Here is a 22,158-nt window from a genome sequence, read left to right as displayed (position 1 = left end):
AAATATTTACAAAAGTTATACTTTCTGCTTTTGCACTTAGTCTCTACAGCTCCACGCAACGCACCAATTATGGTATTTTGACTGGTATGAAGAGGCGTGGATCACCGATTTTCGGACTCAGACGCACTATCACCTGGTCGTCGCCATCGCCCACTTCCAGAAAAGAATTCCAATCGGCTAGAAAATAGAAACCATTTTTACGCTTCGGTGGCTTCGGTTCCTCTTTGTTCGTATCTGAACTACCGAAGGAGTCCTCCAGATCGGCGAGTGAACCGTTGCGCGATTCTTCTGTAGTTGTTGAGCTGTCGCTAGAGTCCTTCTCAGCTGTTGCACTGTCGGTATCATCGGCTGCTGCAATATCTACGGGATCTGGCGATATATCTCCATCGTCGTCGGACGCACTCTGTTCTGTATCGCTGGGGGTTGTGCTCGTGGCGGCTTCGTTCGTTGCCGCGCTTACCGCCGGTGTTACACTTTGACGTCGGTTCTTCGTGGTGTCATCGGCAGGCGTTTGCTGTTTCTTCAACGTTTCCAAATACTTGGCATCTGCTTGACGCAGCAATTCCGATGAGACGGTGAGATTTAACCGTTGCAGTTCCTGTAAATTGCCAATCAAGCGCTGCAGTTCTTGCAAATCTTGTGTGATGTCGACAGCGCCAGCAGCGGCTGTAGTTTGCTCCACGCCAACCGGTTCCTGTTTGTTTGAAATAGCGTCAACGACTGCGACATCCGGCGTAGCCAATTGATAGTTCATCTCACTAAATTCGCCCATTAAATCGTCCATACTACCCGGATCCATGTCAGCGTAAATGTCCGTATCGCTACGTTTTTGGAAGCCCAACGTCTGCTCGGTGGAGACACCTATTTTATTAGCAGCACGCTTTATGGCGGCCTCAATAATCTTGGTAGCGCTGAAAACGGGCAGATCTAAGGCGCTGGATGTGGTGGTTTTGGGCTCTTTCGGTACAAGCGATTTGGGTGTGGTAAGCGAGAAGAAAGCTTCCTTTTCACTAGACTCTTGTATATCATTTTCCGCACTTGTTGTTTCCTGAGCTGCAGCGCCGTAGCCAGTGCTTGTGTGCTTATGCTCGGCACTCGGAGCTGTGCTTAAATGGCTACTAAAGTCGTATAGCTCCTCGTTAGGTTTAGGTCTTTCAGCAGTGACTATATGCACCGGCTGCGCTGTCACTGTCTCCAGCTGCTTTTCCACTCTCTCATTGCTGGAATGTTTAGTAAGCTTCGTCTCTATTTGATCTGACAACTCTGTCGGTAGTGTGACGCCTAGCTTTTCAAGCTGCTGTGCGTTACTCAAGAGCTTCTGCAGCTCCTCCAAATCGGCTTTTTGTTGTACATTACCGTTCTTTTGTTTATGCGCCTCATGCGGTTTATGTGCAACAACGAAACGTGGTGGCTCCTTAGTCACAGTCTTATAGATCATAGGCGGCTGCATATTCTTGTACGAATTACGTTCCTCATCCTCTAGCTGCTTGAAGAACTCCTGGTATTGTTCAAAATCTTTATCATACGAGGAACCTTTGGGATTCGCTGGCGCTGCCATAGCCAATTCGCGCAATTCTTCGCTAGATGTCGGTTCCAACACAGCACCGGCTTTCTTACCCACATGAGATTTCGTATCAGTCGGCTCCCGATAGTCGGGCTTCAATATGTCCTCGAATGGTTTATACTCATGCGTTTTTTCGGGGTAAATGATGTGCGCGCCATTTGAATTATGTACCGTGGGTGTGTGTACCGATGCGGATGTTACGAGATTGGTTAAATCGGTGAAATCGCGCGTATAGCTACCGACAGTCGGCGCCGGCGTCGCTGGCTGCACAATACCATGTACGCCGTGTATCTTCACGCGCTCCAGCTCTTTCACTTTACTCAGCAGCTTCTGCAGTTGCACAAAGTCATTGGGCTCGACCTCCTGCAGACTGCTACCCGAACCGGTGTCATTCGTAATGTCAATGATCTTCTGTGCGAATTTCTGCGTGCGCTTGGCAGAAGGCTTCGCCGCCGTGGCAGCAGTGGATATTTCAATGCGTCCAAATGCGTCTTGCTCAGCGCCCGCAACATGCTGGTAGAGCTCTTGCAAGTGCGCGAAATCATTCGAAGGCGCGCGTTGATCGTTGTACTTACCGGCGCTGGGCGCGTTTACCTTACGTGTGGTGAAACCAACAAATGGTATGGGTGTATCTGTTGTTGTTGCGCGTATGTTCTTCTCATTCTTGGCATTCAAACGTTCCAGCTGCTGTACACGATTGATGAGCTCTTGCAATTGATCGTTGTTGGACTCCACTTTTTTTGGTTTCTGCGCGCCAAGACTGTTGGTGATGCGCTGCGCTAAATCTAACGAGCTAACAACTGGTGCCGCCGTTGTAGTGGTTGTGGTTGTTGTAGGCGGCAGTGTTGTCGTCGTCGTCGTGGTTGTTGTTGTAGATGGTGTTGTTGTCGTTGTAGGCGCTGGCGTTGTTGTACTCGTGGTCGTCGTAGATGTTGTGCTTGTGCTAGTACGCGTGCGTTCCAGCTCCGCAAAGTACTTTTGCAGTTGCTCAAACTCGCGATAACTGGGCGCCGGCGTACGCGGTTTGCTTGTAGTTGTTGTAGTTGTGGTAGTAGCTGCTGGTGTGGTACTTGTCCGCGCACGCGCTTGCTCAAACAGACGCTGCAAATCAGCATCATCTAAATCGCCGAATATCAAGGTGCGCTGTGTAGTCGTAGTTGTTGGTTTCGGTGTTGTAGTTGTCGTCACGGTGCGCCCAGTCTGTCTAGCGCGCGCCTGTTCATACAAGCGCTCAAGCTCTCGATCATCCGTAAGCAGTTTCTGTAAATTAAAGACATCTGTGGGCGCCAAAGCGCCTCCAAAACCACCCAACCCTGCTAGTAAACCACCACCGGCACGTGCAGGTTGTGCTTTTGGTTTCTTTGTGGTGGTGCGCGCATTTAACTGCTCAAATGTCTGCAGTTGTCGCAGGACTTCCTGCAACTGTGCGGCATCTGCTTGTGCCGAGCTGCGTGTAGGTGGTGTGGTCTGCGGCGCGAGCTCATTAAAGCGGTTCAACAAATTCTGTGTACGCGGCGTGGGCGTCGCATATTGAACCTGTCCTGTGCGAGCAGCATTTGTCGCTGGCACGACTGTTTTCAACACATTATCTGGATTAATGCGTAACTTTTCCAATTCCTGTAGATTTTCGAGCAATTTGCTGAGTTGATCAGAGTTTGGCGCTTCTGTTTGATGGTTGCCCGAATTGGCGAAATTGATGTCGATATTTGGGTCTATGCGCCTACGCGGCTTCTTCGGTTCGATCAACATGGGTGCGCCGTTTGTTATTAAATTTGGTGTTGTGGGCGCCGGCGTGGTGGTGGTAGTCGTAGTACTGCTGGTTGTTGGGCGTATAGTTGTGGTGGGACCTAACACTTTTGGATTGACATTTAAACGCTCTAGTTCTTGCAAATTTTCGAGTAGCTTTTCGAGCTCACTGTTCGCACCAGCGGCAGTGCCACGTCTTGGCACCTTAGCTGTAGAAATTTCGCTTTCCCCAACTGTTAACTCAGCGCTGTGACTCTTCAGATTATTTCCCTTCTTCAAGTCCTTCTTTTTGCGTCCACCAACAATCCCAAAACGTGTGAGGTAACCTTCGACTTCAGGTTTGACGCGTATCTCCTCACCAATGTTTAACGGTTTGAAGCTCGAGTAAGCATCAGGCCGGATCTTCGGTGAAATATTGTAGCCTTGCAATCCTTTCAGGTCCGTAAGACTTACTGTCTGCGGCACATAAGTCGATATTACCGGTTGTGGCGCACTCTCCGCCGCATAGTAATCATCGATGCTGACACGATTACGTGATTGTGTCTGCCCAACAATACCTAAACTCTCCAAAACATCCGCAACCGGTCGCACGGTAGACGTCTCTTGTTTCACTGGCTTACGTTGTTTGAGAAACTCGGCAGTCTTAGCATTATAGTGGCTACTATAACGTTGCGCCGGCTTTGGTGTGGGATTACGCTCGACATTCGCGATATAATCACCATCGTTTATGCTATTCGTAACCGGTTGAAAGCCGCTTGGTGCTTGCTGTGTCATCTTGAACATGACCGGTGCTGGTGGTGGTGGATGATATGTTGTCGGACTAGGAGCAAACACTTTCTGCGTCTTCAACGAATACGCAGGCTTGTAGGTTGTAGCTGCAAAATCGCCGGCTGGTGCAGTTTCTGTCTTTAGCGGTGCACTGGGATCGGGCGTGAGAAATTTGATAGGTTGATGTGGTGTATAGGCGTCGATTACTTTCGTAACTGGAGGACGTGTGTAGAGTTCCTGGAAAGGTGAAGCGTTATAATCGACGCGATGTAGGAACTAATAAGATTACCTGTATATTCTCCTCGGTGTTATTGTCGGTATTATATGGCAAGACTAGCATGAGCGCGCGCATGCTGTCCGCGCGTCCCATATCTCCAGCTGCTACACTCTTCTGATATTCTTCACGTGTCACCTTCTCATAAAGCTCCTCAATCTCACCTCTGGAAAAGAAATGAAAATGTGGTGAATGGAGTTATGAAACAATTAAAAACTGTGCTTAAATAGGGGACCTTCCTTGTACTATATATACTGAGTTACATAGAGTTCCTCAATCTAACCCCTACATAACTTCTGTTACAATACTATAGAGGAAAGAATTTAAGAAAATAAGTTACTGTCATAACTTTGAGGATTTGTTGTATGCTCTTCAAATGAAGGAAAACAAACAATCGGCTATGAATATATCGAAGGCAAAAGAAACATTTCGAGAATTGAGACTTTAAAACTAGTACCCAAACTAATTTGCTATTTCTCTTTTCGATGAATCTAGGTCCGAAACTTCTTTCTGAACTATATTCTACTATCATTTATCTTCCATATTACTGTATGTGTTGGACGTAGAAATTAACTCTATCCCACTTGGATTTGCGCATGCGTTTGAAAACTCATTCCACTTACCTTGTCAAGCGCGGCAAAGAAGGATCCTGCGACAAGATTCTCTGCACCTCTTCAATGGTCTCCTCCAGCTCGGGTGGCTTGAAAAGTGTTTGCTTCTCATGAGGACTCAAATAATTCCGGGAATCGGGAAAAGGTTGATTGATGGTAGGTAAACTACTGTAGGGCCGAATTTGCAGTAGAATCAGACAAAGTACAAATATTTTCGGTCGATGGTACATTATGGCTGGAATTACATAGAAGAATTAAGTTGATATTTAAAAAGTGTTTCAAACAGATATTATTAAAAACAATGAGATTATTAAGCTAGTTATCTATATACTTAAATAAATTTTAAATAATGTCCAAGTTCATTGGAGTCATTACAGATACAGGGCACATAACTGGAGCGATGTAACTAAGAAGAGGCAAGAGATGGAAACCATAATGAACAGGAGAATACAGACAAATACGAATGTCTTTGTCCGATGAAGGGCGTTCAAAACGACTTCACTAGATAGAAAGCTAGAACGTCTTTAAAGAGCTGCTCTCATTACCATCTGCGGATATTGCTGGCAGATGAGTTTATATAAGATTCAAGGAGGTCTTTGAAGGGTTCCAAGCTGAGACATTCACAAATTCTCTGAAACTTCGAATGTATACCCGAAAACATCGATGATTGTGGCGCCGCGTCCAATATTGACCGCTTCTTCGCTAATCACATTCCCACGAGAAAGAACTTCTCCACGAAGCCGCTGGAGAAGAGGTGAGGGGAAGGTTAGAGGGAGAGTCTTCTATAAGGATATTCCATTAAACTTAGTTTCAGGTTACCAAACTCAGTGGTGTTGTGTGTCTTTGGAGCTGCTCCAAAGTCTAGCCGCCTTCAGGGAGGTGAGTATATACTTTTATAGTAGAACAGCAATTATGGCCCTGAGCTCGCTGACTTTGTCAAGGAGTTTTTAAGATCATTATCAACAGAGTCAAGCTATTTCACAATCAGTCTCGTATGGGTGGCGGGAATCGCTGGGAACTGCAGAGCGGATGATCTCACAAGAAATGACAACAGTGGGCAAATTTCTCTAGACAGAAAACGAGCCGGCGCTCCTATTGTACTTAGCACTGGATCACTGGGCCTCTTGCAAACTCGGTAAACGCTGATTAACATACATAACCTGCTCGGTAGCGAAATCCTTTTGGCACTGATCGGAAAGCAAGAGCGCTGCTAAAGAACTTGCTTTTAAACATTTTTTTTTAATAATTTAAAATATTTTTTATGATTTTTGATGGTCTTTTTTTAAAATTATTTATTTAGTACAAATCAAATAACTCCAAAGAAATATCATTTGAGCGCCATCTTTCGAGCGCTACTAATTGTCTTTGTACTCAATTAACAGTAACTCAACACAACTCACAGCTCTTAGCATTTAGAGCGGGCAAAATAAACACACTCAATAAATGCCGCTATTACGTAAGCACTCAAATCTCAAATGGCGCTCATAATTTTTAATCGTGCCTAACAACATTTAATTGCACTTGGCAAATTATAGTTTTTGTTACGTACATGCACACACATACGCATACATGCTCACATACACATTCATAAAAAAACGCGCTTTTATTAACTTAGACAATTATGTTGTAGATCGGTTCATTTATTGGACCTTATACCACATCATTTGGACTTGATGCGCTTTTATTTTGAGTGGCATTCAAGGCGCCTTAGCCGCAATTGAAATTGTTTTTCGAGAGACTTCTTGCCGGTTATTAAATTCTGTAAGCTTTGATGTTATGTAATTGCTGCAAAAAATAATGTAGGTAATTTGTACATACATTTAATATCTGTATGCATGTATGTATATGTAATTGCACTTTGTATTAATGTTAATGGGGTTTCCAAGACAAATTCCACTAATACTCCAAGCGTTCTTACTTTATTTAACAGCAGTGCCGCAAAAGAAAATGCTGGATCGTTTCAGCTGAATGTGTTCAATTGACTTTGTGGTGTCTCTTAAATGCGTTTAAACGCTTCTTTGACTTCAAAATAGCAATCCAGTTACTAGTTCTTCTTGGGTATTACTTCGTTATTAATCTCTCGCATCTATTCTTATTTAGCGCGGTAACTGCCTAAGCGGTTTTAGTACGGTCTATCATAGTCTGGATAGTCATTTCTTCGCTTCGGAATTTCATGTCAATTCGTTGCATCAAGTTTAACCTAATACATAAGGGGCTTATAGCGTTTTTAGACAGGAGCTAATGGATCAATTAACCGTCGAACAGAGACCGCTTATTAAGAACGATTCACCGTACAAAATAAAATCTACATTTATTTTTAATTGAATTTTAATCGACTTGAGAATCAAATGCAACTCTGCGACAAAGACATACGATATACGTTCTTTGTCTGCGATTGGCAGAATTTTTTGATAAAAAAAGCTGCAGTAGATGTCGCTGCTAAAAATATTAATCAGCTGATGAAACTTACCAACTTCTTATGAAAAGCAAAAACAAAAATGTATAACAGCTGATCGGTTATCGAGTTGCCGGCATTATAAAAGGCAAAAAAGAGTTTCTCGAATAAAAATTTTAATTGATCAATTAATTTGGCTGTCTAAAAACGTTTTTAAGTTTCATTTTTTCTACCAGCAGGTATTGTATACGATATATACAAAGTTGAAGTTCGAAATCATAAGAAAAATAGAACTTTCTTCACTTGTTCTTTCCAATACTAGCGTGTTTATTAGAAGCTCTCAGCATATACACTTGATTTTCTATTCAGTAATAATGCTTTCAATATCCGAAATGTACAGGTGAGAGTATTTTGATCCATCCGTTGATTCTGAATTACTATTTTTCGAACCATTTCGACATAGCAAAGCTTCGGAATGGTTGAGAGACTACGAAAAACAATTTTTAATCTGTAAGGCAGAGGATTAGACTAAGGTCTACTCGAAATAATGAAGGTTTAATAGAGTTCAACTTATAGTGAAGGTATGGTCAATGAATCTAGATTGCAAGTTTTCTCTAGAAACGAGAAATACATAATTGAAGCTTTTTTAAAAACTTTTTTGAGCTACCTTTGGTTTTTACAATAAAAACATTGAGGACTGGAGACTACATTCAATAAGTGATAATTAAGAACTTCTTTTTAGTCAATGATATTTGCGGTTGAAATCACCAACTCTTTGAAAATAAGACTCTATTTTTCTACAGTATTTGTAGTTTTTGTTTTCAATTCGTAAGTGCCAAATAAATCAAATAATAAAAAAAAATTCAAAAAAGCAACAAACAAATTTGTAAGGTTACAGGGAAAATCAAAATTCAATTGATAGGTACGGTTATGGTTAAGGTCTTATTGTTATGGTAATGCATCACAAATTGGAAACAAATTTGACCTTAAATTTGGTTCAATCAGCTGTTTTATATGAATATGATTATGGCACCTTTAATTCAACATTTCATATGGCACTACCCTCTTAACATTTCAAACTATTCAGAGAAGTGAGCTTGATCTACTCACAAAACTCATGAGTTGGTCCGTTAAACTAGCACAATATTGACCACAATTTTGAATGCTCCTTCCACCTGCTTCTATACCTCTAATATATCTTTTTCAATGTTCCAATTGAGAACAGCTGGATTCCTAGATCTACAATAAGATGTATACAACTAGTTGCCAAGATCGTCAAAAAGCTGTAATGTCTGTGGTTTCACTTCAGAGATAACCCAGCAACTCTTTTCTAGTGTGGTCTCAAGGAAGAGAAAGAGCAAAGACCTGGGGTACTAAGGTTCTTGAACTCGTAAATATTATTGGTCTGTATGAAGTACTGCAAGAAGTCAAGGATGCTATAGATCACAGATCGGTAAATAAACATAATTTTAAAATTTTCCAAATAATCTAAGGAGTGGTAGTGTCAACGTTAAAAAATAACATAATTACCTCAGAAATCTACAAGAGCAATAAGACTTTCAATGTCTTCAACAATAAACTCTATAACTTCCGCAATTAATAGACATTCTTTAGAAAATAAATTGGAATTATAAAACATGGGAAGAACACAAGTATTCAGCACACAAACCTATGTTAAAAACCTAAAACTCAACGAGGCGTTGCAATACTTTGTGGAAACACTATTTGTTTACGGGCTTGAATAGTAGTACACTCTCACATATACAAGTAGATGATAAAATAGGGAGTTTCAACTATTATAAGAAAATGGAGTGAAGTGAAAAGCAACAATGAAAACCACATACCAACTAGACTAGCGACTACTACAAATGAGGCACGTGCGATTACTTAGCGTGTACTCTGGAATAACTAAGTAAATAAGTCAGTAAGTAAGTTGCACTTGTTTTTATTAATGCGCACAATTGTTAAGCATTCATGGTACTTGCTCTTAGCTATTAAAGAGTTGACAGCACACTTGCGCATGCGTAACACGCTTGCCATTTTAGTGTGCTGCCAAGCGTGGCGTTTTGTGTTGACATCGCTTTTCAGCATATTTCAAGTCTACATGCATTCTAATTATGCACAAAGTGGTTATGAAGAAGGCAGGTTTCTTCTCAAAAGATTAGCTGCTAAGTATTGATGCTTGAACTTTCAAGGTTTCTCAGTAATGATGCAGCTTTAATTAAGTATTTTAGTAGTATACTACAATTTACATTGGATATTAAATATAATAAGTAATAAACTTAGTGGAAAGAACTCTCATGTATCGCTGAAAAGTTTATGGTTTCATTGGACATGGTTCGAAGAGTTCAGTAGATCATGAAGACTTTCCTAAAGGAAGTAATACGCTATGTCCCTTTTATGTATCCAAATGCAAAGGTAGGTATCGAGCAAGACACCGAATAAGTTGAAGTCGGAAACCGTCCATGACTGGCACATCGGATGTTGTGAGAAAGTTAAAAATCAGCACAACAGGACTGATTAAGCTCGGTTTAAGAAAGCACTTTCAAAGTTCTGTAAAAACTTCTTCGAGAGTTTCCCCAAACGAAGACTGGTGACTTTATTTGTTTGACCCAAAACGCCTTAGTAAATAAATCCAATGTCCATATTGACGGTTCGGAATCGTGAAAACTTTTACCACTTTTATATACAAACTCAGGGTTTATATAACTCGAGCAATTTGAATATATACAGAAATCATTTAGGGACACGAAATATAGAATAAATTGGTCAACCATTCTAATCCAAAGTTGAGAGATTGAGGTATTTGGTGAGGTTCTTTAAATACCTATGGCTTTATACAATGGTCGATCAAGCATGATAAAAAATAAAATGTTTTAAAATAATGTCAAGATACTGAGTAAGGAGCTTCTTAAGAGTAGCATGTATCTTATTGAATCAGTTAGTTCTTATTTCCGATATTGCAACGCGTGATTACTATCAAAAAGTCTATAATTGGTTAAAATGTTCAATTAACAAACAAAAGTCTGAGAGGACTTCTAATAGCGACCTACACTGAAAAATTATTCTTAAGATCTCTTTGAATGAAGAAAATATATTTTCGGAATGGTCTTTTATTTTCCAAAGAGAATTTTCGAAAAATTGTGCACTTGAATCACCCTTTATAAGGCATTATTGGCAGTCTCACCGACTTTTAGTTCATTTTGATTTTCAAAAACTAAATTTTGTTTATTTTTCATGTACACAAAACAATTTTAGCACGTCTCAAACTCATTTCTCCGTCTCTTGTTTCGTTTTCGTATAAAATTCGTGCAAAATTCGCAAATTTTCGGTTTAAACGCATAATTATCGAAATAACCGTTTGGCACTTTGTTTCCACCAAATCCGCAATACCCCAAATCCTCTATACAAAATGAATTCCGTACATATCTATTGGGACGAATACAAGGGCGTAATGATCGACGAACAGGAGCGCGACATCTACATACGCGATATACCACAAAAATGGCTGCCACGCATTTGTGACTTAATGGTGGAGAATTCCTTTCGCACCAATCGACTCTATGACCAACTGAAGATACATGATATTGAAGATGTTGAAGAATCGTATCGACGTTGCGTGAATCATGTGCTGCATAACGAATGCAGTATCATGGTGATCGACGAGGAGACGAACGAGATCTACGGCGTAGCGCTACTCAAATGGATGTCTAAAGAGTGGCGCTCCTGGACCATTTGGCTGCAAATGTTCGACACATTGCTACTTTTCTCCGAGTTCATGCTGCTCAGTCGTATGCTGGTGCTCAAGTACGACGAAGAACATCCAGAGCATGAACCGAATAGTTTACACCTTTTCGAGTATTATTTGCATCCAACGCTTAATGACGACCCGGTCTTTATGCACAAATTCTTCTATAGCATTTTGGAAGTGGCGCGTCACATGTTGATGCCACGTGTCTCATTTGTTGCCGCGTTGTTGGAGCAACAGCAACAAGCTGAAGCGTTCGGGTTTCATCCGCTCTCACACCTCATCTATTCACTGGTAGAAGACGATGGTGTGCGCACCTTTCAGTCGTTGCGTGACATTGGTGAAATGTATATGGTGTTGTATGAGTACCCGGTTGAGCCGATAATACCCTTCTATAACATGCCACCACCGCATCCGTACGATGAGGAGGATCGTTTGAAGCACGAGCCACATACAAAGCTTGATGGCGAAGATAACGCTCTATCAGAAATGGATTCAACTCGACGCTCTCTTTCCAAGTTGGTTATAAAGTAACGTGTTTTGAAATATAACTATGGAAATGTAGTTGCTTTAAATTGTAATCCTAATGGTTGCCATGTCTAAAGTTGTAAATTGTGGTGAATAAAAATTTATAGCTCAGAAATGTTTCCTTTAAGTACACGTATAGTTTAAGAAAATTTCCCTCCAGGATATGTATACTATCTATCAACTTGGTGGGTTCTCGGCTCAATTAGAGACGACTGCCGAGTTGATAGTTTAAAATGTTCACTATGAACATATTTTTATGGGGTTGTCACCTGATTTTTTTAATATAAATATATAATCAAATCTTGGAAAGGGGTTGCCGCCATTTTATATTTTTTTTTTTATAAATTAAAAAACCTAAAAATTATGGATAAAATATTTTATGTTTTTCTTTGTTCACATTTTATCAATTTTAATTTTAATACTAATTTTCTATATTATTTCTTTATACTGACTATAATTGTAGTCTTAGTTATTTGATTATTTATTTAATATGAATTTAAATATTATGAAAATTTTCAGTTTTTTCAATATTTATTTTATAATTTTATTGAATATACATATATTTGTTTATTTTAATTATATTATCAATATAATTATAAATAAATGTAATTAATTTTGATTTTAGGTTAGGTTCAATAGCTGTTCCCCACCGGAGTAAACACACTGTTACACTATTAAAGATAGTCCTTTGTGATGCGAAAAATTAATTCTTCCCTTAATTTTAAGAATCGACAAATCGGCTAATTAGTAAGGATGCACAAACATGTGAGATCCAAGTTACTTTTGTGTAGATCTCGAAATGGCTGGGTATTCCAGAACACAATGTTGGGAAAATTCTACCTCATCCTCCTCCGGTTTCACAGAGTGAATTTCATTGGTGCAATGGCCAGGGAGGATTAACCTTACTGAGGTCGAAGAGTTCCCTAAACCTCTTGGGACTTGCCTTGGGTCAGAAGGATCTTGAAACAGAACAAGTGATGGTGACTGCACAGCGCTTACTCAGTTTAGCTGAGGTCATGCGATTCCGCTGTGGCCAGGCACCTAAATTAGTATGTTTACGAAGTGATCCGATGCAACTGACAGGGAGGACTGAGGACCAACCTGGAGTAAATAGTGAGTTCAAGGCTAGTATCGCCACTCTACTATCAGAGTGAAGGATTCTGGATAAAAAAACGTTATAACAGTCCGAATATAAACTTCACCCCCAACCTTCCTCTTCGCCTCTCCAACGATTCCTACCCACCCAAACCTCTCTTGAAGGTATAACAGCGGAGAAAAGACTGCCAGGGCTACGGTCGGCAATGTCCACGGGTGCTATGTGTAATTTTAATTTACACTCTCTTTTCTTCAATTTTACTTAATTTTTTAAATTGTGGTTTTTATGGAATTGATTAATTATCAATTATAATGTTTGAATTTATATTTTAAATATTTTTTTTTAATATTTAACTTTTTTTATTTTTAATTTTTTTTTATTAAATTTTTATTATAAATTTAATTTTAATTACAATTTTGAGTTTTTATTTTTTATTTAATTTATATATTCACTTAATTAACGGGAGTAGCATAAGTTAATAAATATCTACTCCATATATGTATGTAAGTACATCACATTTCGGAATACTAATATTTAATTGAGCAATAATTTTTTTTATTGAAATGTTGCATCAACATTGGGCTTATTAGCTACTGTCTGTTGCTCACAAATTGATTAAATATTCATGAAACAATTTTAATTTTTGATTAGCATAAAGGCAACTGAAAGTGAATATGCAAATGCACATACATATGCATGTATATACTATAACTTATATATATATGTATATGTATATATATATATATTTTCATACGTATTTCGTAGTGAAAACAATCAAATCTATTTTGGCACTTAGATTGTTGTCAAGCAACTTATTTTGATTTTTTTTTTATATTAATTTTGTTGAATGAACGAATTTTGACCTCTAACAATGGTTTAATCAAAATTGAAACAGATGTTTGTGAAAAAGTTTCCGAAAAAGTTGTTAACAGCTGTGCATGCATTCAATGTCAGCGTATACAATTCAACAAACAACCAACTGATTTTGGCGTGAGAAACCGTACTCAGGTGGCGAGCAAGTGAGTGGCGCGACTAATTTGAAACTGGGGGTATGCGGCTCAGATTGCCTTATAAATATATGATGTATATACTATATTCACTTTGTTTATGTTTAGAATTCGAGTTTAATTATTTTTGTTTTCCTTCAATAAAAGTTCAAGTTTAATTTTTCGGTATTTCCATTAATTGTAGAGAACTGTACTATGTCAAGAACAACAAGTTTTGAGAATTATGTGCATTTATATAAAAATTTTAATAATCACTCATATGGCAGTTCTTAGTGACATCCTCTCAATAGCTAGTTTATAAGTGATGCATAATCGAACGAAAAACCGAAAAGTTCTAATATCGAACTTTTTAGGATTTTTCTCGAAATTGAAAAAAGTAGTTTGAATTCATGAAATATTAAATATTATCTTAATTCCGTTTACAAGGACTTATCGTAATACTTTCTATTGGCATAATTATCAGTGATTTACCCAGGAGCTTAAGACATTTAATTTGAAGAATGCCGAAATACATAAATCCCGAAATTGTATTTATTGATAAGTATCAAGTCAAAATCTTTCTCAACACACAAAAATTCAAATTCTATTTCAAATTAAAATATTTTTATAGTTTTAAAAAGCAGATGCAAACTCAAACTGAAATTTAATATCGAGATCTGGAAGTACTTTAAATGATTTTTAAATTCATAGAATTTAATAATCATTACAATTTAATTACATTATAAGCTTCACAAATTGTTTTCTATTAATTTTCATTAGATTTGTATTCCTATGAAAATTTAAAAATTCGCAAAGACCCAAAATTATTTGTCACTTGGTTTCGGGTTTACTTTTCCGTAAGTAATGGAAAATGTAACTTCTATAATAAATTTGAAAACTATTTAAGTTTGTATGTTTAAGAGAAATGAATTCCCGAAATTATTTTCAGGATCCCGAAATTTTTGTTAGATTTTAAAATTCGCAAAAATAAAATGCCATATTATTGGAATATTTTAGATAAAGAAAGTACTTTGTATAAATTCTTTCTCGAAAAAATCGAGATCCCGAACATATTTTCAAGCATTTAAAAGTTTGTTTTCGTCATTTATATAAAATTTACGTTTTAATACACTAGTTTTCAACACCTTTTATTATTACTGTTTTTGCATAACCGTTGATAAATGTAACTAAAGTACTTTCATTAAACATTTTACCTTTCATTTTCTTAATTTTTAAGCTACCCTTGCCACTACCCACTCATATAAAAAAATAAAATTATTACGAAAATCACATATCACAATTAGCTAAACAATTACAAGCAAATTTTTGTGCAACAAGACAGTGTTGCCACTCCTTTTAATTGCATATGCGTTCATAATATTTCAAATGTCACCCGACATTACAACACTTACTTATTGTCAACATATTTACGCGCATCTTTATGAAAGTTTTGTACTTGTTTAGTTGAGATTACGTAAAGCACAAGAAAGCATAAATCTGAATAATAACTCAGAGCTACCTGCAAGTACACCTGGGTATATGTGCACAATAAGTAGCTAATTAATTGCAACAACAACGCACTCGCATACATACATATGTATATACTTACATGTTTATATACATACATACATATATGATTTTGTATACACACAAATATTTCCACTTAGATAAAAAGTAATTGTGCAAGTTTGTCGCTTAAGTCTTTAGTTCGAGCATGGCCTAGACCTCACTTTTGATAATTGTAGCTGACTTTTGCACATAATTTTTTTACAAGTCAACATGAGTGTGTGTATTTTGCGCGATTATACAAACATTTCCATTAATAAAAATATGTGAGTATACATATTTTTTTATTTTTTCCCATTTTATATTTTTATTATTTTACCATATCTGAATTTTTATAATTGTTTATTTTTTTCTAATTTTATAAACTTTTTTAAATTTTTAACTCATATTTCAATCATTATTATCCTTAGTTTCTTCTTTTCTTCTTATTTCTTTTTTAAATTTTTTAACTTATGTTAAAATTTGTATTTCTTATAATTATTTTTTATTTTTTCTTATTTTATATATTTTATTTTTTTACCATATTTAAGTTTTTATATTATTATCTTTTATTTATTATTATTATTTTTTTTTAATTTTCTAACTCATATTTAAATTTAATATTTTTTAATCATTATAATTTTTATTTTTTTTTTATTTTTTCTTAATATATATTTTTTAAAATTTAAATTGTTTTATATTTAATAATTTAATTTTTTTAGATTTTTTTATTTACTTTTATTTAAATTTAATATTTTTATATTTTTTAATCATTATAATTTTTAATTTTATTTTTATTTTTTCTTAATATATATTTTTTAAAATTTGAATTGTTTTATATTTAATAATTTAATTTTTTCGATTTTTTTATTTTCTTTTGTAGTTAAGTTTATTTTTTAATGATTTTTTTTTTAAGTTTTATTACAAACTTATTTATACATATTTAATAATTTACTTATAACAACTACTTATTAAATTCAATCGTTTATTATATAATATATTTTTAATTACTTATTCAAGTATATATATTTTTTTAGTTTTATTTTTGATAATTTTAATTTTATTTTAATTAATTTATTTGTAATATTTTTTCATATAACTTCTACATATTTACACATATATAGAGTACTAACAAGTATCTGCGTGTGTGCGCTCTTAAATATTCGCTTATAACTTTTATGCAATTGTCGCAAAGCAGACAATCGTAAACACTTCAGCGCAATTTTAGTTATTTAATATTATTACTGAAGCGACACGAGTGCTTCAAAAGCGCAAACAAAACAAAAATAACAAAAACAGAAACAATAAGTACGCGGTAGCATACAAAAGCGAAATTGTTTAATGAAAATGAAATAATTTGCGAAAATTACATCAACAAACGAGCGCGAAGCGCAGCACAATTGTAACAACAATAACAGTAACAAATGCAACAACAGAAACCATAATAAAAACAACAAACAAACAATGAAAGACATGCAAGACACGCGATTGTCTGATTGTGCATACAAAGAGGAATGCAGCACAAATATATGTATGTGTTAGTGTTGTTAATAAAAAAGTGACGGGACCTTTGTTTTATATTAAATAATTATTTGTTTGAGGTTATATGTTAGGGATTTTGACAGTTTTTGAATTATTTTTTTAGGAAAAAAATTAAAAAAAGGTTTAAAAAATCCGAAATTTCGAGAACACCATTTTTTTGCTGTTTTTAAAAGTTGAAAAATAATATAAAGATTTATTAAAATTTAATGACTTAAAACCATATTCAGCAACTTTTTTTTTACACCGTTACAAGCATTCTTCTTAAAAATTTTATTATTTCTCGTTTTTTAAGTTGAAAAAATATTGAAATTATCAGAAGCAATCTTCAAAGTCTTTTGAAAGTATTTTTGAAAATATTAATTAACAGTTTTTGAAAGGATTTATATTTTTGAAACAATTAATTATATAATTTTGAAAACCCGAAACTTTTTGGTAAAACTTTTCGAGACAACATTTATCTATTATTAATCTATAAAAAATTCACTTGAATTAATGAGCTCGACTTATTTTAAAGTTAAATATAAAAATAAATTGAAATTCGAATCTCGAAATATTTTAAGTTACTTTGAAATTCGTTATTTATAAATAAATAAAAAATTAAAGTAATATTATAAATTTGTGCTTCATAATAGCAATTAAAAGCATCACCAAGCATATAACAAATTCTATATTATAAATGAAATATAGATTTTGAATGGTTTTGAAACGGATCAATCCACTTATTTTCAACTGCTTCTATATATTTTTCATCCGCATATTACAATTATATCATGAATTATTATTTTAAAAAAACAGTACAAATTAGAAATTTTGAAAACAAGTCCCGAAAATGCTTGAGAATTAATTTCGGGATTAATTTTTATTATTTTATAAAAGATTAAACTTTTCACTCCATTAGATTTTTATATAAATAATAAATTAATCCCGAAATATTATTTGAAATCCCGTCATTATTCAAATTTGTTAAAGAAATGATATTAACAGTGTTATAAAAGGAATAAACTAGTTTACTGGAGTAATAACAAAATTTCTGTAGAAACTTCCTTTCTTTACTTTTTTTAATATAAATTCCCTTAAAATTTTATTCCTACAGGGCATAATTTAGCGACCAAAATGGCACATTCGAAAAACCGAACTGTTACTGTGCATGTACACACACACAGAAACAGTTGCAAAGACTACCGTTAAAGTTCGTTTCTATGCGCTATTTCGCAAGTTGCACTCACGTTTTATTGCTTTCAATTGAATTTTGCCTCTTTGTTGTTGCAATGTAATTATTGTGGTTAACAGTGTTGTGGCTTTACCACTTTCAACATGCATTGTGCAGCATTGCCACGTGTTTGTAGTCACGAATGCCTCCAATGCAATGGCACGTGCCTTTCAAATTTGCCTATCTGCTCAGCGAGATCGCCTGTTTTTCTTGACTGCCCCTTTGCGCTTCGCTTTATCTGTCATCATTGTTGTGGTGGTAACAAAGCAATTGGTCAACTTGAATGACTTTGAAGGGGTTATTTGGGGTTTTTATAAAAAACGATTTGTAATAATGAAAAAATATATAGATCAACCAGCCTTAAAAAGCTACAGAGTGCATTGCTTGCAACTACTTCAGTATTATTAAGAGTAAGTCTAATACTAACATTACTATTAAAAGTATTACTACTTCTCAACTGATTCATTTCCTTGAAGTAATGCAAAGCGAGATCCTCAACTCATTTGCTCAAAATCGGCCAAGATTGCGGTTCTTTCCTTATCTTTTTCATATATTCTGCCTATCTACCAAAAACAGGGTACAGCAGAGTTAGAAACAGTTCTTATACTCGTAATAATTTGTAGATGAAATTATCAATTTTCAGAAAATGTGGGGTATATCTTTTTATCATATTGTCATTGATATATTCTGGTCTTCCTTGCTATTCTCCTATATTTCCTATTTGTCAACCCTACGAGTCCCTACCTCTGAACGGTTGATATAATCTATTGGAAGCTTTTTGAATTATTTATATTGAATTCTGGTTTTATAGATCATACTTGTGGGATATACGAAGACTCATCGTTTACTAACTGAAATACTATAATTATATGGATCAAGTGCTTGCTCTTGAGATGTCTTATAATACGAAATTCTAAATATGTTATAGTATAGATATTTTAAACGTCTCCAGCTAGTTGGCGTTGTATCCTCTTTTATTGTTTTGCTTTAGTCAAAACAATTTATATTAGTCATAGGATCGTAAAAAATTAAGAAACTCTTAGATTTCATTCCAACATCCTCTGTATCTACACTTTATTCCAACTTTAACTCTGAAAGTACTCTTCCAGCTAACTATAGAGCCACAACCAGCGTATAAACCTCATAACATATAACATCCTTAATGACGTGTTTAGTGTTCAGAGGAAGTCCGGGGAGGATTTATTCGGCGGTCATTTTAAATCCCTTTTGTGTGGTGTACGATCAGTGTTGTGCCTTGAGATAAATGTTGTATACAATATATATACGCTATTACCGTCGGTTGGTCAAATATTTGAATACTGTCAGAGGGAGTTACAATAATCATGAATTAGTACTCCATCTCCAAGCTTCGGCAGCTTTTCTGTAGTTTTCCTCTTATGGAGGCCCTTTAAATATTAATCTTTCCATCGGTGAAAAGTAATATAGAATTTTATTTTTATCTTAACTGTTTAATAAATATAACGAGTCCACGCTTGGCTCAGGTGTGACAGGAATGGGCGCTTCTTTAAGAAAATGTCCTGAAAATTTCTCATTTAACCAAAACCTTTTCAGTAGATTTCAAAACAGAAAATACGGAAAAATGGAAAGTTTCATGTTGTATGAGGCAGAGACATTGAGAAATCGAGATATTCCGGAAATTTTAAATCTAAATTTCTGTTTTATTCAACAGCTTGTGGAGGTTCTTTGCTCGTTAGTAGAATAATATAAACTCCGATTACGATGTAAATTGGCTTCTGAATTACTGGCTTTATGAATAATAAGTTTTTGGCTTCTAACTGAATGCTTAGTGCCAAGAGATGTTATCTTACTATTGTCAGTTTTGAAGATTTCTTATCTTTTAAATCTTTGTTGATATATAGGTATCTTATTATGGATCAAGTAGCTAAATATGGTACCAAATTTGAGACCCGAGCCGATTTTACCATCTAAGATCGTATTACTTTAGTTACAGACCGTCAAAATACTTAGTTTCATTCATAGCAGAATTTTATGATGTTGAGAAATGTGATATCAAACGATCTTTGCTTTATCAATTAAACAACACGCACAGAAACAGAAGCACCTGAACACGAGCAAAAACAATGTGCGAAAAATCAGTCCATCTGCCCGTCACTTTTCGTGTTAAACATTCCAAAACACATATAATTTGCTGAAAAATCAACAAACAGTGTTTGTGCGAAAAAAAAAAAACAAATAACAAAAAGTAAAAGTAATAAAACAACGAAGATGTTGAAGCATAAATGGCGATAACAATAAATTCCACCGGCAATAAATATGTATGAAATAAAACAATTAAGCGCCAGAGCACTTTGTAAAGGTTATGTGCGGATGTGTACTTTAAGTACGTTCGCATGCCGCTGTGTGTGCTATTGTTGTTGTACAATTAAATTACGACCGCGCTTTACATAATCACAATAAAAAGCAATTTGAAACGTAAGAAAAACATATGAAAGTACCAAAACAAAAACAAATGTTGCTTACAGGCGCACAATACCAAACAGTCAAAACATATTTACATATGTAAGCACTCATACGTATATATACATATGTATGTAAGTATATATATATGTGTGTATGTGTGTAAACTAACGAAAAAGCAAACATTTGTTGGCTTTTAATTTCCATTCACGTATGTGTCCCAGCAAACAAGCATTCACTTATGTGCTTAAGTAGTTGGTATACATATATGGTTGTATGTATACTAGGGTGGCATTAAAATGTCCAAATAATTTTTTATCATATTTTCTGATATAAATTCGTATATAATTTAGATTAGATTAGATTTATTAGAGGATCGCACTGCGACCCACGGTCTATTGTGCCCTCTCCTATTTATCACAGAATACTGTAGCTGTAAGAAAACTTAGCAACGCTGCAGGGCTGGTGGTCGCGATACTTTCCCTTTGGGGATTTAGAGACCTCATTTCCTTCCTCCTTAAACCCGCAATCGCGTGACATTCCAGGAGTAGGTGCTCAGGTTTTTCCGCTTTCAAATCACAGAATCTGCACAGGTCCGTAGAGCAGATCCCGAGTTTGTTCAGATGACACCTTAGTCTGCAGTGGCCAGTGTAGAGTGCCACTGCCACTAGTTGTCTCATTTTGTTTCTTGCGAGCGCAATAAGTTGCTTGAATCTTTTGCGGTTGTACCCCCCCCTAGGAACAGTTTCGAGTGGCGAAGTCCCTGCAGCCGAATCCAGTAGCGATTCCTACTTTCTAATTCGCCTTCTAGTAGTCCATTTCTCAGAGCTTGCGGACCAACGGCAAGGAAGGGCTCTGGCCCCACCGGTCTGCTGGCCGCGGCTTTCCTAGCTAGCTGGTCTGCGAGTTCGTTGCCTTGTATACCTCTGTGTCCCGTTACCCAGAACAGTGTTAGTTTGTTGTTGCTGCACACTCTATTGAGTTTTCAAATGCAGTCCAGGACCAACCCCGAGTTTATTTCGAAGGATGATAGTGCCTGGAGAGCCGCCTGGCTATCACTGATGATGACAATTCGTTCGCCATGATAGTTCCTGTCTGATATTATTTCAGCGCATTTGCTAATAGCATAGAGCTCAGTCTGAAAGATACTAGGAAAGTGTCCCAAGGGCATTGACAGATTTATACGTGGTCCCGCGAGCCCGGCACCTATACCATCTGTGGTCTTAGACCCATCAGTGTACCATTGCTGGGTGCTTTTGCTAATGACTTCCTTAAGGGAGGAGTCCTCCCAATCTCTTTTGTTATTCAATACTAACTTGAATTTCCTTTCAAAGTGCACCTTTTTGGTAATGTCGTCCCTTGGATGGAGAGCCATTGGAAGTTTCCTCCCTATGATCTCCAATTGTCGGGCGTTTACCATCCTGCTGCTTCCTGGTCCTGGTCTCGTCAGGGACAGTAAAGTACTGTTTGCCGTAGAGCCGTATGGTTAGGTTCAGGATTGCCTCCAATGCTGCGGTTGGACAAGTTCGCATAGCACTAGTGATGCATACACAGGCCAACCGCAGCAGTTTTGTCAACTGTTTCTCTGATGTTGACAGGAAGATCCTAGATACCGAAGCTACCGCTCCATAAGAGATTATGGGCCTGATGATCGTGGTGTACATCCATCGCAGTATGTACGAGTTGCATCCCTAGGTTTTTCCTGC

General features: G+C 36.2%; 2 protein-coding genes across 12 annotated transcripts in view; one reads left to right on the top strand and one right to left on the bottom strand.

The window, feature by feature from the left end:
* Positions 1–40: 40 nt before the first annotated feature.
* Positions 41–22,158, bottom strand: part of LOC105214632 (mucin-4) — a 33,933-nt gene continuing 11,815 nt past the window's right edge. For all 11 annotated transcript variants that reach the window (XM_054231007.1, XM_011188163.3, XM_011188158.3 and 8 more), the window contains exons 3-5: positions 4,976–5,198; positions 4,368–4,518; positions 41–4,315 (exon numbers count right to left, since the gene is read on the bottom strand). In XM_054231007.1, coding sequence (XP_054086982.1) covers positions 68–4,315; positions 4,368–4,518; positions 4,976–5,193 — 4,617 coding nt within the window. In that variant the 5' untranslated portion in view covers positions 5,194–5,198 and the 3' untranslated portion in view covers positions 41–67. The remainder of the gene's footprint in view (positions 4,316–4,367; positions 4,519–4,975; positions 5,199–22,158) is intronic.
* LOC105214631 (uncharacterized) lies at positions 10,532–11,749 on the top strand. Its single transcript, XM_011188156.3, has one exon. The coding sequence runs from the start codon at positions 10,771–10,773 to the stop codon at positions 11,638–11,640; it is 870 nt and encodes a 289-aa protein (XP_011186458.2). The 5' UTR covers positions 10,532–10,770; the 3' UTR covers positions 11,641–11,749.

This window comes from Zeugodacus cucurbitae, chromosome 5 (assembly GCF_028554725.1).
Source record: "Zeugodacus cucurbitae isolate PBARC_wt_2022May chromosome 5, idZeuCucr1.2, whole genome shotgun sequence".
Lineage (NCBI taxonomy): Eukaryota > Metazoa > Arthropoda > Insecta > Diptera > Tephritidae > Zeugodacus > Zeugodacus cucurbitae.
This window is presented reverse-complemented; position numbering and strand designations above follow the sequence as displayed.

Bases quoted from the DNA above. Each gene is read 5' to 3' on its own strand.
- LOC105214631 (XM_011188156.3), top strand. From the start codon at position 10,771: ATGAATTCCGTACATATCTATTGGGACGAATACAAGGGCGTAATGATC.